Consider the following 15,401-nt stretch of genomic DNA (forward strand, 5'->3'; position numbering starts at 1 on the left):
TTCCTCCTGCAAACGTATGAAAAAAGCTACTACTATTGTACCCATTTTACAAATGAGGAAACTGAGGCTCAGGTAGCTAAAGTCACTTTCTCAAGGTCATGATGCACATAAATAGCACAGCTGGGGTTAGAACCCAGGCCTGGAAGACTCTAAAATCTAGGCTCTCCCTACCCTCTGGTGCCTAGAAGAGGGTCTGTCCCCGGCAGGAGCTCTGACCCTCTGTGTGCCCTGCTGCGCCTGCCTAGAGAGGCCTCTTGCAGTGCCCTAGCCTTCCCTCCTGGTAGCCACAAAACAAACAAGGTGGGAACCAATCTTTATTTGTTTTTCTGCTAATGTGTGGGGAGGGAGAGCTATAGAAAAGAGGGCTTTCCAGACATTTTCCTGCAGCCCAGGTGGGATGGTAGGAGTTCCAGGAAACTCGCCCTTGGTGTCCAGCCCTCCCAGTGGCGTGCTGCAGAGGGCAGGGGGCTGACAGCCAGCAGGGCCTTGCCCCTCCCTTGCCCTTCTCCTGGCTAAAAGTTGGGCCTGGGAGCCAGAGAGAGCTGGGTTCAAGTCCAACTCTTCTCCTTACAAGCTGTGTGACTTCCCCTCTTAAAGCTGCATTTTCCTCATCTGACAAATGGGAACAAATAATACCTTTGTCATCAGGTCGTGTGTCCATGTGGCACCCTTCTAGGTGTCAGGGACACAGCAGTGAACGAGACAGATGCATTCCCTATCTTCTGGTGCTTACAGCTCAGGAATTAACTAATCTCATGAACAAATGGTCAGGGAGGGCTTCCCAGAGGAATGGACATGAGCTGGGATTGCAGGTGGGCAGGAGTTAACCAGGCAAAGAGGGGAGGGAAGGGGTCAGCGCTTGGCACTGGGGAGCAGCATTTGAGCACTGTGGGAAGTTAACTAAATTCTCGGAACCTTGGTTTCCTGTTCTGTGAAATGGGGTCATAATGATGGTACTGGGAAATTGAGGGCTACTGACTCCCACAGTGGGTTCATGAGTATTTCTGAGCACCTAGTGTCCCTGAAGCATAGATTTGATGGTTATGTTTTAGTAGGTGCTTACAGTGTGGCAGGCACGGCACTGGCCACTGGAACACGTGCTCTCTGCTTCAGCATCCCCATTTCACAGGTGAGGAAACCGAGGCTGTGAACCATCCACTTTCGCATCACATGGTTGCTAAATGTGGAGCTTGGAACTTGAACCCTGCTCTGGGGGCCCCGAAGCTGGCTTGGTTGGCCAGGAGTAAGCCCCGGGCTCCAGATCTGGGGACCCAGTGTGACTCTGACGCCCTTTCTCCTCCAGCTAACGTCCAGGGTAGCTGGACCCAAGGCAGACTCATGTTTCCAGGTCCCTGAAAGAGGCTCTGTTGCAGCTCCTGCCGGGGGCTGGCGGCCAACCACATCTGGGAGTGGCCACCCTGAACCCCTGTCATTACAACGGTGGCTTTGAAGAAGCTGGTAGCAGTGTTGTTTGCCCACGTGGGAGGGGGCTTCCTGGAGCCGGCCTGACTCCCCTCCTGTTCCCTTGCAGGCCGAGCAGTGCAGACAGGTCCAGGGGCAGCATGGCGGATCCCAGCGAAGGCCCCCGCGTGGGGCCTGGGGAGGTAGCCGAGCCCCCCGGGGATGAGAGTGGCATCCCCGGCGGGGAGGCCTTCCCCCTCTCTTCGCTGGCCAACCTGTTCGAGGGGGAGGACGGCTCCCCGTCACCCTCTCCGGCTGATAGTGGTCGCCCCGCCGGCCCAGGCGATGGGCGACCAAACCTGCGCATGAAGTTCCAGGGCGCCTTCCGCAAGGGGGTGCCCAACCCCATCGACCTGCTGGAGTCCACCTTGTATGAGTCCTCGGTTGTGCCTGGGCCCAAGAAGGCGCCCATGGACTCGCTCTTTGACTATGGCACCTATCGTCAGCACCCCAGTGACAACAAGCGGTGGAGGAGGAAGGTCATAGAGTGAGTACTGCTGGCTGCCTGGCCGAGGGTCTCCTCTGTATTGAATCCATCCATCCATCCGTCCATCCATCCATTCACCCATCCATCCATCCTTCTATCCATTCATTCATTTGTCTACCTATTCACTCATCCATCCATCCACCTATCTGTCCACCTTTCTGTATACTTGTCTATCCATTCATCTGTCTGTCCACTTACCAATCCATCTGTATATCCATCCATCTGTGTATCCATCCATTATCTACTCATTCATTCATCCAGCTACCTATCTTTCCACCTAGCCATCCACTTGTCCAGTCCGTCCATCCATCCATCATCTACTCATTCAAGTATCTATCTACCCATCTATGCATCTGTCATCTATCTGGCCAATCATCCACTCATACAACAAACCTTCCATTTATCCACCATATACTTACCCAAAATCCATCCATTCTCCCATCTACTCACTGTTTCTGTTCATCCAGCCAGTCAGCTATCAAACTATTCATAATTCATTCATTCATTTCATTTCCATGTCTTTCTTTTGTTCTCTTTCTCTTTCCCTCTCTTTCTCTGTCGTTAGCTACCCATCTTCCCATCTGCCCATCCACTTGTCCTGTTCATCTGTCCATCATCACTCATTCAAATGTCTATCGACCCATCTATTCATCTGCTATCTCTCTGCCCAGCCATCCACCCATGAAAACCTCTCTCAGGCCTCTGTGTGTGTCTGGAGGACAGTCTTGAAGTCTGCAGATGTCCTGTTGTCACCTGGTCCTCCTCTGTTCCCCCTTGCTGATCACAGACTCATTTATGCCCTTGGATGAAGCCCACTCACCTCCTCAGCCCTTGCTTTGTTTCCTTTATTTGTTCACTGAGCCACCGATTTGTTCGGTGACTGTTTCTGGAGCACCCACCACATGCCAGGTAGGGCGGTTGGCCCTGGGGCTCCAGGGGTGAGTCAGACCAGATGTTACCCCTACTCAGCTCAGACACTGAGTAGCTGTCACTGGTACCTTCAGTTTGGAGGGCAAGACAGGTAATAAGCAAGTGATTAGACAATTCACTTTGGGGGAGGTGCTGAGGTGGGAGAGAGGAGCTGTTACAGGAAAGGTAGTCCAGGAGGGCTTCCTGGAGCAGCCGACATTTAAGCCCAACGCTAAGGGGTGAAAAAGGGCAGCCACACAGCGGGGGGGGGTGGGGTGGGTGGGAGGAAGGTATTCCAGGTGGAGGGAAGTGCATGTACAGGGGCCCAAGGCTACAGAGGCTCAATGTATCCAAGAAATGGGGCCTCGCAGTCCACATGCTGTACTGGCCAAATTGCATCACCTCCACTCAGAGGTGGAAACAGGCCCAGGGCAGCAAAGTGCCCTGGTATCCCATCCCTCCAAGGTCCCATTGGAAGTTGGTGGGCTCCCTGTCTCCCTTTCCCCTCCCTCAGATCCCCTCCTTCAAGCCCTCATCCCCACCATTACCCCAGACAGCCAGGGCTAACAGCTTTGGGAGTGCTGCAGAGGAGTTGGGAGGTGGCTAAGCGGCTGAGGTCTTCAGAGACCCCGAAGGCTGCCTCGGTGAGGACTGGGGGCGAGGGTGTTATTTCATTTCATTTTTTGGCTCAAAGGTCACAGTTCAGGAGCAGATAAAATGGGGGCTGCCCTAGCCTGTGTGCCCCCGTCGTCAGGAAGCACCTCTTCCCCCTTCCCTGGCCCCCCATCACTGGAGGCGCTGCCCTGGGGTGTAAAATCTGGGGCCCGGGCAGAGGAAGGAGGGAGAGCGGCTGTCCACTCCCCCTGGTGAGCCGCTCGCTTTCTCTGCCCTGAAGCCCCTGCCTCAGTGTCCCTTCCCCCTCTGGCCCCGCCACCTCTGCCATGGTTCACTCTCTGCTCCCCTACAGCCCCTCTTCTCCCTCCCCACCTCCGCCTCTTTCTCTTCTCCATCCTGTCTTCATTTCACAGATTGTTCTTCGCCCTCGTACGTCCCGGGCACTGGGTGTGTGAGGACACGACGCAGGGCATCCCTGCCCTCATGGTGCCCCTGGGCCACTGCTGCTCCAGCTCTTTGTCTCTCAAAACCTAGCACACAGTAGGTGCCCAATGAATGTTTATTGAATGACTGAATGAATGTGTGTTTTTTCCCTTTTTTCTTTCTCCATCGCTTCCTCTCCCCCAGCCCTCTCCATCTTGTTCTATCTCCACCTGCCTCTGTAGCTCGGCATTTCTCCCACACATACAGACTCTGGACACACAGTAGGCACTAAATAATAACAGGAATATCAGCTAACATTTATTGGGTGTTTACTTTGCTGGGGCCTGGACTAAGCACCTATGTGCATGGCCTCATTTGTCTCAAATGTTTGTTGAATGAATAAATCAAGGAGTGAATGATTGAATAAAAGATAGAGTTGCTTTATCTTTTAGTCTGGTGTTCCTCCTTTATTGTCTTACTATCTTTGTCTCTTCCAGTCTCTGGATTCTTAAGTACTTAGTAAATGATAAATGGATGGATGGAGGGTGGGTGGATGGGTGGGTGTGTGGATGGGTGGATGGATGGATGGAAGACTGGATGGGTGGGTGGGTGCGTGGATGGATGGATGGATGGGTGGATTGATGGGTGAATGGATGGGTGGATGGATGGATGGATGGATGGATGGATAGGTAGATGGATGGATAGATGAATGGATGGGTGGGTGGGTGGATGGATGGATGGATGGATGAATGGATGGGTGGGTGGATGGGTGGGTGGGTGGATGGATGGGCTGTGTGTTTCTTTCTGTCTCCAACCAACACACAGTAGGTACCAGGTAGAGTCTATTGGGATAAAACATTCCTTTGTGTCTCCAGATGTCTTTCTCCTCTCAGTCTGGTCCCTCTCTAGGGCTCCAGCTGCCCCCACCCCACAATCCCTGGGCCCCTAAGGCTAGAGACTGTGGGGTGGGCAGAGGATGAGCCCTCCTATCACCCGGCTTCCTCCCCCTTCAGGAAGCAGCCACAGAGCCCCAAAGCTCCCACACCCCAGCCGCCTCCCATACTCAAAGTCTTCAACCGGCCTATCCTCTTTGACATCGTGTCTCGGGGCTCCACCGCTGACCTGGACGGGCTGCTCCCCTTCTTGCTGACCCACAAGAAGCGGCTGACTGACGAGGAGTTCCGGGGTAAGCCACCCAGGAATAGCAGGTGGGCCACCTGGGGGTTGGGGGAGGCCTGGCATTGGGGGCCCCCTTTCCCCTCAGCATTTTCCCTTGGGTTAGTGGGCTGCACTAGCCAGGAAGAGCACTGGACAGGGAGTCTGGTCCTGTGTGTCCTTTACCATATTACTTAACCTCTCTGCGCCTTTGCTGCCTTTCTTTGTTCATTCATTCAGCCTTCATTTATGAAAAGATTAGTGTCATAGGTGAGCAGAGTCTACCCACCTGGATTCAAATCCCACCATTACCACTTAAGGGACGTGTGGGCCTCTCTGGGTCTCAGTTTCCTCATCTGTACCCTGGGGAATAATAATAGCATAGTCCTGGCCTCTGAGGACAGAGAATTCCATATTGCCAAGCACAAGGCAGCTGGGGTCCCAGGAGCTCCTGCCCCCTCTGAGGGGAGCTCTGGAGGCGGGAGCAGGGCATTCCTGCTTCTGCTTTGAGGCTCTGCCCCCCTCCCCGCCCAGCTTTCCAGCTCCCCGCTATAGGCTGGAGCCCAGTCACCATTGCCCTGGGACTTACTCAGCCCAGACAGCTCCCTCTCCAGCCTCGTCCAGGCTCAGAACACCCACCTCGGGGCACTAGCTCCCTCCGCTACCCCAGGGCTTCCCTGCAAATCGGGGAAGGTGGCCTGTGAGCCTCTCCACCCAAGTCAGCCACCTGCTATGTGCCGGGTGCCAGGTGAGCTGTAATTAACTGGCCTAGTGACCCCACAAATCCATATAAAATGTCGAGAATCGTGGCACCTGCTAGGAAGGAGGGCCTGTCTCGGGTGGGCCGGCCATGGTAACAGCTCGGGGCTGACGAAGCTTCAGGGAGATCAGGGGCCATTTTTGGAGACTTTAGGTACTTCAAGTAAATTAAGTGCGAAAGTAGGCTGACCGGGTCTGCAGTATATTTTTCACATATACCTTTATCAACCAGATTCTTTGAACACCAAAACGATACGATGCTGTATCATTGTGTCCATCAGAAGAGAATTACCGGACTTATAAAAAATATTCATTCATGGTGCCCAGCCAGGTGGTGTGGCCTCGTTTGGGGCACGAGCTTAGAGTCGCGGAGAGGGTCTCTGTGATGGTATGAATCTCATTTGGAGATAACCCACGTTTAAGCCCCGGCCAAATGGCCCCACCTGGCCCCCCAAGTTCACCTGGCAAAAGTGGGGAGCTTTGGGGCAGAGTGAACCCCTGTGAGATGGGGATCATGGTGCCTGTGCTTCGGTGGACAGAGCAGCGCCAGGCTGGGCTTGCCAAGGCTTCTGGCTTCTCCTGAGTTCAGGACTGAGCTGAAAGGGGGCTCTAAGCCTAGGCTGGGAACCCCCAGGCCAGTGTGTCTGCATGAGGGTGGGTGGGAGACCCTAAGTTAGGCTGGGAGAGGGCCCTGAAATTGTACAGAATAATGCATCTGTAGAAGGGGCTTTACTGTGAGGCCCATTAATTAGGCTTCAGGCCCCTTGCTTGCTCTGGCCCCTTGTAGCCCTGGACCTAATCTGGAACTTGTAATTGTGTGTTCGCTTTCATTAACAGGATCCCCAAATTGTGTAAGTCTCAGGCTCCACAAAACCTGGATTTGCCCCTGTGGGTTTTTCTAGCCAGAGGCTCCTGAGCTCATTGATTCTTAGGGGAGTCAGTGACCGGCCCTCCCCTCCGCCCACACATAACCTCGAACTTGGCAGTTAACTTAGGGCCCTTGGCTCCAGCCTCCCCTCATCCCCACCGTGGGCAGAGCCACTTCGCCACCTGCTGGTGGAGTCCATAACTGCAACCCCTCCCCATTTCTGGGTAGCCGCCGTTCTTGGTGTCTTATACCAGGACCCAGGCTGTCAGCCCCGGACCCTGCTACAGCCTGGGCCTGGGGGTGTGGAAGTCCAAATCCAGGGTCTAGTTCCACATCCCACACAAACCACTTGAGTTCCTGTGGTTTGGAATTCCCTGCAGTGCCCACCTTGCCCCTTCGCTGAATGTGTATTAATTCAACAAGTGGTTATTGGGCACCTATCAAGTGTCAGGCTCTGTGCTGGTGTGGGGCAAAAGTGGTGAGTGAAGCAGATATGACCCTGTCCTCACGTTGCTCTCAGTCTTGAGGGTGAGACCAACTTGATCAAGCAATCACAGAAATAAATACACAATTACAAACTGTAATGTGTGTCCACAATAGGATGTATTGGACAATTTGACCTAATCAGGAAAATCTGGGAGAACTTCCGGGAGGAGGTGACACGAGCTGAGTCTGAATGAATTGCAGTTAGCCAGGTAAAAAGAGGTGGAGGAGGGATTAGAGAGGAGGTGAAAGAACAGCATGTGCAAAGGCCCTGTGGCTAACCATGACCAGAGTTGGACTCAGTCGCTATGTGGAAAGTGGATTAAAGGACGTCCAGAGAGGCTGGTGGAAACCAGGAATGTGAGAGAAATGGTGGCTGGGCCAGGTTGGCGGCAGTGGAGATGGAGCGTGGTGGAGGGGTTGGAGAAATAGGTAAAATTTGTGGGACTTGCTGGGGGGAGGTGGATGTGGGGAGAAGGGAGGACAAAGATAAGAGTGACACAAAAGTTTTGGCTGGCTGGGGACACCGTCATCTACGAAGGAGACACATGTAGACTGGCTTGGGGTTTGGGGAAGGAAAGATGACGAGGTCAGCATGGAGAATCATGAGTTGCCTGACAATTAGAAAACGGACTGTTTGAGTGTGGGTGTGTCTGGACAGAATCCCCAGGGGCCTCGGCCAGCATTTGGGGTCCCCTCCCCCTTATGCAGATGGGGAACTGGAGTCCGTTATCATTCAGTACATAGTTACCTGGTGTCGACTCTGGGCTGGGCCCCAGGGGTGTAGCGAAAAGCAGCCAGAATGAGGCTTGTCTGAGCAACCTCACTCCTAGGAGCAGTGGGACAGAAATTCAGGTCTCTGCGTTTTCCCCACTTCCCAGCACCTAGGGAGAGGCTCTAAAGCATTTCTCGTGGAGTAATAACTGCAGCAGTATTACTTATTGAAGACTCCTATCTGCCTGGCTCTGGGCTCATCAACAAATACCTATTAGCTCACGATTTCCCTTTTATATATATATAAATTTATTTATTTATGGCTGCGTTGGGTCTTTGTTGCTGTGCGCGGGCTTTCTCTAGTTGCGGCGAGCAGGGGCTATTCTTCGTTGCGGTGCGCGGGCTTCTCATTGTGGTGGCTTCGCTTGTTGCGGAGTGTGGGCTCTAGGCGCGTGGGCTTCAGTAGTTGTGTCTCGCGGGCTCAACAGTTGTGGCTCACCTGCTCTAGAGTGCAGGCTCAGTAGTTGTGGCGCACGGGCTTAGTTGCTCCGTGGCATGTGGGATCTTCCCGGGCCAAGGATCGAACCCATGTCTCCTGCATTGGCAAGCAGATTCTTAACCTCTGCGCCACCAGGGAAGTCCCACAATTTCCCTTTGTAACCTCAATTTAGCTAGACAAAAACTGAAGCAGAAAAGGTCACACAGAAATCAGGAGCAAAGCCCAATTCGAGCCCCCAGAGACCTGGCTCCAGAGCGGGCCCCTCAGCCCACACCTGCCTCTCCCCTTCCTCATCCCTTTCCTGATCCCTGTCCTGCATCTGGCCGTTTTGCCCCCTGCCTGATTCACAGGGGAGTTCTCTTTTCATTGACTTGCTCTTTTAAAGATATAAATCAACTCACGTCACCATAAAAATTAATACAAGGGAAAGAAAATTGCAAAGGGACAGTAAGCGTTAGTGGGAGGTGTTAAGGACCCATTAGGACAAAATGAAGACCGACTTCACAGGAGGGGTTTGACAAGCGGATGAAACCTTGCACACTCGGGTTTTTACTGTTATTTATTGCTGCATCTGCAGAAGCCCCAAAATCCTCTAAGGTAATTTCACGTTCACTATGGCTCACGGCCTCCACTTTGGGGAACGCTGCACTCCCTCTGCTGCCCTCTATGGGCACTAGTGTAATCGCTTCATGGGAAAAGGAGCTATGTGCAAATAGGCAGGCAAAGACTGCCTCCTGGGTCTGCTTTTAGAGGTTCACAGTCCTCATTAACAGATTAAAGGTTCTGAGAAGTCCTGTAGTGAAGAAATACGGTTGGCTTTGTTTAACCCAGCATTCACCCTTTTTATTTGATTTTTAAAAATTCTCTCCAAATATGCTTTGGTAAACACCAACCTCTCTACAGGCTGCAGCTTCCCACGTTTTAAAAAACTTCTGCTCCTCTGAGTTTATTTGACCTTCTCAGTACCGTGGGGAGCAGATAGGGAACAGGCTCGGAGAGGAGGACCGACACGGCCAGGACCTCTGGCTCCCTGCCCAGTGCCCTGTCCCCAGCTGCCCAGCAGTTTGGGCCATGGGCCAAGCGCCCCTTCTCCTGCACGTCTCTCCTCACAGAGCCATCCACGGGGAAGACCTGCCTGCCCAAAGCCCTGCTGAATCTAAGCAACGGCCGCAACGACACAATCCCTGTGCTTCTGGACATCGCTGAGCGCACGGGCAACATGCGCGAGTTCATCAACTCGCCCTTCCGGGACATCTACTACCGAGGTGAGGCCCTGGGCCGGGCAGGGGTGGGGGGCACCGTCTCCACTTGTCCAACCATCCCCCCAACTGAGAGCTTCAGTCTGGGCCCCAAGTGCCAGCACGTCCCCAGGAACCAACTGTTGAATGAATGAATGAACGGACGAAAGAACAATAACTACCCCTTCCAACTTTGATATTTTGAGTTTCAGAATCAAAGGTTCCAAGGTTCTCAGATGCAATGAGCCAAAGGGGCCATGAACTTGGAAATCTGGACCCAAGATGCTCAGGTTCTGGGTACTCTGAGGCTTTGTTGTAATAGTTCTATGAGCCAACAGCTCAGAAAGGCACAGGTGTCACCAGTGCCAGCTCCCTGGGTCTAAATTCTGAGATCTATGAATCCAACTTGACCTTTCAGATTCCTGGATATGCAGATTCAAAGGCTGTGAATTTTATATCCCAAATTCTATGAGACCATGATCCCGTTGTTTCCTCTAGGATGAAAGCCTCTTTTGAGTCTGAAAAGTTCCCACATTTGGGACCCTCCAAGTTGGATATCCCTTGAGCCTAAGATTCTGCTTGCATGATGCAGCAGGTCTGGGACCTCGGGCATCAGAGACTCCACATCCGGGAATGTCTGAAGGTCTATTTGCTGCCCTCGGGTGGATTTCTCCCTTTTGCACCCCAGTGCCTCCCACGACTGGTCGGGTCTCTGCCCCCGGTGACTGTCCCCCACCCCATCCCAGGCCAGACCGCCCTGCACATCGCCATCGAGCGCCGCTGCAAACACTATGTGGAGCTCCTGGTGGCCCAAGGTGCCGATGTTCACGCCCAGGCCCGGGGACGCTTCTTCCAGCCCAAGGATGAGGGAGGCTACTTCTACTTTGGTGAGGAGGGGCCCGGTGGGGCCTGGGGCCCACGGGGGAGAGGCTGGGGGCGGGGGGGTCTATGGTGGTGCTGGCAGCCCTGACCCCTCCCCAAACAGCCAGGGCTGCGCTGGCCACGGGCCCAGACGGCACCCGGTACACAGGCCGCCTTGCTGGTCTTGGTCACTGAGGTCTTGTCTTTGAGGAGTAGAGCATCACCACACTGCCCCGAGCCTCAGCTTCCCCATCTCTACAGTGGGGATCGTGATGGGATCCGAGGGCTGCGATGGGCTGTCCCCGCCCCTTAGCACTCGCACCCTCCAGTCTGACTTAAGCTGGGACTGATGGTCGCGTTGCAGGGCCCAAATTCCATCACCGCCATGGGTCCCAGTTGGACCCATGAAAGATTTTAAATTCCACCCCTGCTCAAAGGCACATGTTATTTGGGGTTCAGGCACAAAGTCCCTTAAAGAATCCCTCACGGCCTCCAAGTCACACGCCCCACCCCGCCCTCCGCCCCCCCCCCCCCAAATAGCTGCCTCCGTCTACCCGGGGGCATCGCCTCCAGACACGTGTAGTCGGCCGGGGCTCGTCCACGTTGACCGTGGGCACTGCGTCCATTGTCACGGCGTCTGCCCCTGAGTGTCCGCCCCCGGGGCCCCGTCACTGACCGCCCCCCCACCCACAGGCGAGCTGCCCCTGTCGCTGGCGGCCTGCACCAACCAGCCCCACATCGTCAACTACCTGACAGAGAACCCGCACAAGAAGGCGGACATGCGGCGCCAGGACTCCCGTGGCAACACAGTGCTTCACGCGCTGGTGGCCATCGCGGACAACACTCGCGAGAACACCAAGTTCGTCACCAAGATGTACGACCTGCTGCTGCTCAAGTGTGCCCGCCTCTTCCCTGACAGCAACCTGGAGGCCGTGCTCAACAACGACGGCCTCTCGCCCCTCATGATGGCCGCCAAGACGGGCAAGATCGGGGTGAGTGCAGGGCCGGGGGCACACACCCATTCTTGCCCCTCCATTCACACACACACACACACACACACACAGGGGAGGGACTGCTGCTGGCATGCATTATTATTAATATGCCACCCACCTCCCATCCTGCCAACCCCATTGTGCAGATGTCCCAGCTCAAGAACCTGCTATGGCTCCCTATTGTCCAGCCAAGCTATTCAACCTCATCCCAGAGCTTCTCTGCTCTTCCCACCTCACTGGATGCTCACTGCCCCATTCCCACCAGCCAGGGCAAGCCACTGACAGAGAACTGAGTCCCAGAGCTGCAGCCCTGCAGTACTCCCCTCTACTCCATGGCAGGGGTCCTGGCTCAGCCTCTAACCTGCTGAGTGGCTGTGTGCCAGTTGCTTCCCTCTCTGGCCTCACAGCACAGGGCCTAGAGCAGGATTTCTCAGCTTGGGCACTACTGACATTTGGGTCTGGATGTTCTGGGGTGTGGGGCTGCTCTGTGTCATTGTGGGATGTTTAGCTGCATCCCTGGCCTCGACTCACTAGATGCCAGTAGTACCCCCCACCGATTGTGACAACCCCAAATGTCTCCAGACATTGCCAAATTGTCCCCTGGTGGGGGGCACCCATCGCCCTGATTGAGAACCAAATCTGGGGTTCTCTAGAGTCAGGAGCACCTGGGTCCAAGGCCAGGCTCTGCCACTTCCCAGCGTGTCACCTCAGGCATCTCACCTCTCTGTGCCTCAGTTTCCTCATCTGTAAAATGGGGATAACAATAGTACCCTGTGGTATAGTGTTCTGACAACTCAATGAGGTGATCCACTTAAAGCTGTTAATAAAGATCCTGGGATGGGTAATAAGTGCTCAATAATCGGTAAGGGTTATTATTCCTCTATTAAAAATATAGCAAAAAATTACTAAAATCACAATTATACCAGAGTCCTGAGGCGGTAGAAAAGGCCTAGGTTTAAAATCTGTCTTTGCCTATTGGGCTCTGTGGCCTGGGGGGACTCTCACCTGGATCTGTTCCCCAGTTCTCCTGTGTGTAAGCCAGAGATAGTAGGAGTAGCAATAAGAAGGACCAAATAGGATAATTATTACTAGATTTAACTGATCAGTAAGATTGATTAATTGCTGTTTTAATTACGTAAAGAAGATACTCATGACAACTCAGGTTTTTAAGGCTGACCTGGGTTCAGTCTGGCTTCAGAGGGGTGTGTGGCCTCAGGGGACATCCTTCTTTTCTCTGAGCCTCTGTTTGCTCATCTGTCAACCAGGATGGTAAGGGTAGGAATTAAACAAGATGATGTGAGGAAAGGGTCCAGCATACAGCAGGTGCTCAGTAAATATTTTACCCTTCCCTCCATCCTGCTCTCTGGGGAGGTGCTATTTGATGGGCTGGCCCAGCTCCCAGGGTCCCTCCAATGTGTGTGGCCCAGCAGCAGTGCTCCCCGCCCCCCAGAGGACCCCCTGACCCTCCCTCCTCCCATGCAGATCTTTCAGCACATCATCCGTCGGGAGGTGACAGACGAGGACACCAGGCATCTGTCCCGCAAGTTCAAGGACTGGGCCTACGGGCCAGTGTATTCCTCACTCTATGACCTCTCCTCCCTGGACACGTGTGGGGAAGAGGCCTCTGTGCTGGAGATCCTGGTGTACAACAGCAAGATCGAGGTAGGCATCAGGGCAGGAGATGGGACCCAGTGAAGGAGGGGCCCAAAGTGGTGGGTCTGTGAACTGGATGCAGAAGAAGAGGCCACTAAGTGCCAGAACAGCATCTGGCACTGGGGGGCAATGGGAGGTTGTAGGGTCGGGCTTCAGGGGCAAGCAGGACTGGTTCAGGATCCTGGCTCTGTAACTTACGTGCTGTATGACTCAGGACAAACGACCCAACCTCTCTGAGTTGCAGCTTCCTCTTTTGTACCATGTGGATAAAGATAGAGCATTTCCCATTGGGTTGCTGGGAGGACCAAATGAACAGCCTGGCGCAGGGTAAACATTAGGTGTCAGCTATTATCATTAGCATTTGTTATATGAAGTTTTTAAAAGCTCTTTTTTTTGACTTAGGAATATTTTATGAACATCGTTCTGCACCATTAAATATTCTTCTGCAATATCATTGCTGCATGGAAATGTACCACATTCTAATTAACCATTCCTCTATTCTTGGTCATTTGGGTTTGTTTCTGCACTTAACTATCAGGAATAACACTGCAGTGACATCTTTGTGACTACATAATTGCACAAATCCTTGATGATAAAGAGACTCAAGTCGTTAAAGGGACAGGATGCTGTACAAATGGGGCAGAAAGTGCTGGGTCCTGGGTGCAGGTCTCCCTTCTAGCCCCGGCTCTGTGAGCCTGGACAGATGCCTTTCCCCTACCAGAGCTCACTTCCCTCATCTTTGAAATTAGTGACCAACTTGATTTAGATTGGGGATGGTGGGAAGTTTAGCATCTCTGCTGCAAACTCTGACTGATTGGTAGTGTCTGCCCAGGGAACTGTATAGAGAACTATTGTGTGGGACTCAATTACTGATGTCTGTCCTGGGTTCAGAGTTGGAAAATTGTGGTGAGTCAAGTATTTATTATCCTTGGGCTAAATTTCCAAGTCCCACTTCCTGAATCAGAACTTCTGAGGTTGAAACCCAGGGATTTATATTTTTAACAAGCTCCATAGGTGATTTTGCTGCCAGCGGCTTGGCACCATCCACAGATTGGAGTTTGGGGACCACAAGAATAGATATTCTTTAGGGATCTTTCTAGCTCTGGGTTCCATGAGTCTAGAACAGGCTGGAAAGGTAAGTTGGGGCAGAATTGGGCAGAGCCTCGAATGCTGAGCCCAGAAGTTTGGGTGTCGTTGAAGAATGAATTAGGAGGAAAAAGTGCTCCCAGGGCAGAGGGTGGGGGAAGGCGTACCGGAGTCAGCCTGTCTAGCTCCCTGACCACCCCGCCTTCCACAGAACCGCCACGAGATGCTGGCCGTGGAACCCATCAATGAACTACTTCGGGACAAGTGGCGAAAGTTCGGGGCCGTTTCCTTCTACATCAACGTGGCCTCCTATCTGTGCGCCATGGTCATCTTTACCCTCACCGCCTACTACCAGCCACTGGAGGGCACTGTGAGTGACCGCGAGCCAGGCAGAAGCTGGGGCGCAGCGGGGTCCCCCGTGGGAGGGACTGGAGAAGGCTTAGGGATGGATAGGGGGAATTCCCTGGCGGTCCAGTGGTTAAGACTCCGTGCTCTCACTGCTGAGGGCCTGGGTTCAGTAAATCCCTGGTTGGGGGAACTAAGATCCCACAAGCTGTGTGGTGCAGCCGGGAAAAAAAAAAAAAAAAAGAAACGGATGGGGAGGTGCCTACCCCACACCCAGGGGGAAGAGGGTGAGGGAGGAGGCGCCACAGGACGTAGATGTTCGGGGCATTGGGGAACATATGGATCTGGGACCAGATGTTGGTGGGGCTGGGGGAGGACTTGCATGCTCCCTGCCCCCCAGCCGCCATACCCTTACCTCACCACGGTGGACTACCTGAGGCTTGCCGGCGAGATCATCACGCTCTTCACCGGGGTCCTGTTCTTTTTCACCAACGTGAGTGCTTGGCCTCCCCCCTCATCCCCCCGCCCACCCTGCCCATCCCCCTCCTCTCCCTCCACCTCTTTTAGCTCCATTCTCCTCCCCTCCGCACTTCTGTTGGCTCCACCTCTCTCACATGTCCCCTCCCTTCCTCCAGATCAAAGACCTGTTCATGAAGAAATGCCCTGGAGTGAATTCTCTCTTCGTGGATGGCTCCTTCCAACTACTCTAGTGAGTAGAGGTCCCTGGGGTGGCAGCTTCTGGGTGAGGAAGGTGGGGTTGGGAGGGACATCATCCAGGTTTGGTGGTGGGATGGGGGCTGACTCTGTTAGGAGTGAATTCACCCAGCCTGATCAGGACAAGGCCAGTGTCAAG

General features: G+C 53.7%; 1 protein-coding gene across 1 annotated transcript in view; it reads left to right on the plus strand.

Annotated features, from left to right (window-relative positions):
- Positions 1–15,401, plus strand: part of TRPV4 (transient receptor potential cation channel subfamily V member 4) — a 36,528-nt gene that overhangs the window by 12,596 nt on the left and 8,531 nt on the right. Inside the window, exons 2-10 of the mRNA XM_036874149.1 lie at positions 1,532–1,948; positions 4,909–5,081; positions 9,486–9,638; positions 10,358–10,498; positions 11,166–11,464; positions 12,947–13,126; positions 14,415–14,573; positions 14,949–15,041; positions 15,184–15,257. Coding sequence (XP_036730044.1) covers positions 1,563–1,948; positions 4,909–5,081; positions 9,486–9,638; positions 10,358–10,498; positions 11,166–11,464; positions 12,947–13,126; positions 14,415–14,573; positions 14,949–15,041; positions 15,184–15,257 — 1,658 coding nt within the window. The 5' untranslated portion in view covers positions 1,532–1,562. The remainder of the gene's footprint in view (positions 1–1,531; positions 1,949–4,908; positions 5,082–9,485; positions 9,639–10,357; positions 10,499–11,165; positions 11,465–12,946; positions 13,127–14,414; positions 14,574–14,948; positions 15,042–15,183; positions 15,258–15,401) is intronic.

The sequence above is a fragment of the Balaenoptera musculus genome, chromosome 14, assembly GCF_009873245.2.
Source record: "Balaenoptera musculus isolate JJ_BM4_2016_0621 chromosome 14, mBalMus1.pri.v3, whole genome shotgun sequence".
NCBI lineage: Eukaryota > Metazoa > Chordata > Mammalia > Artiodactyla > Balaenopteridae > Balaenoptera > Balaenoptera musculus.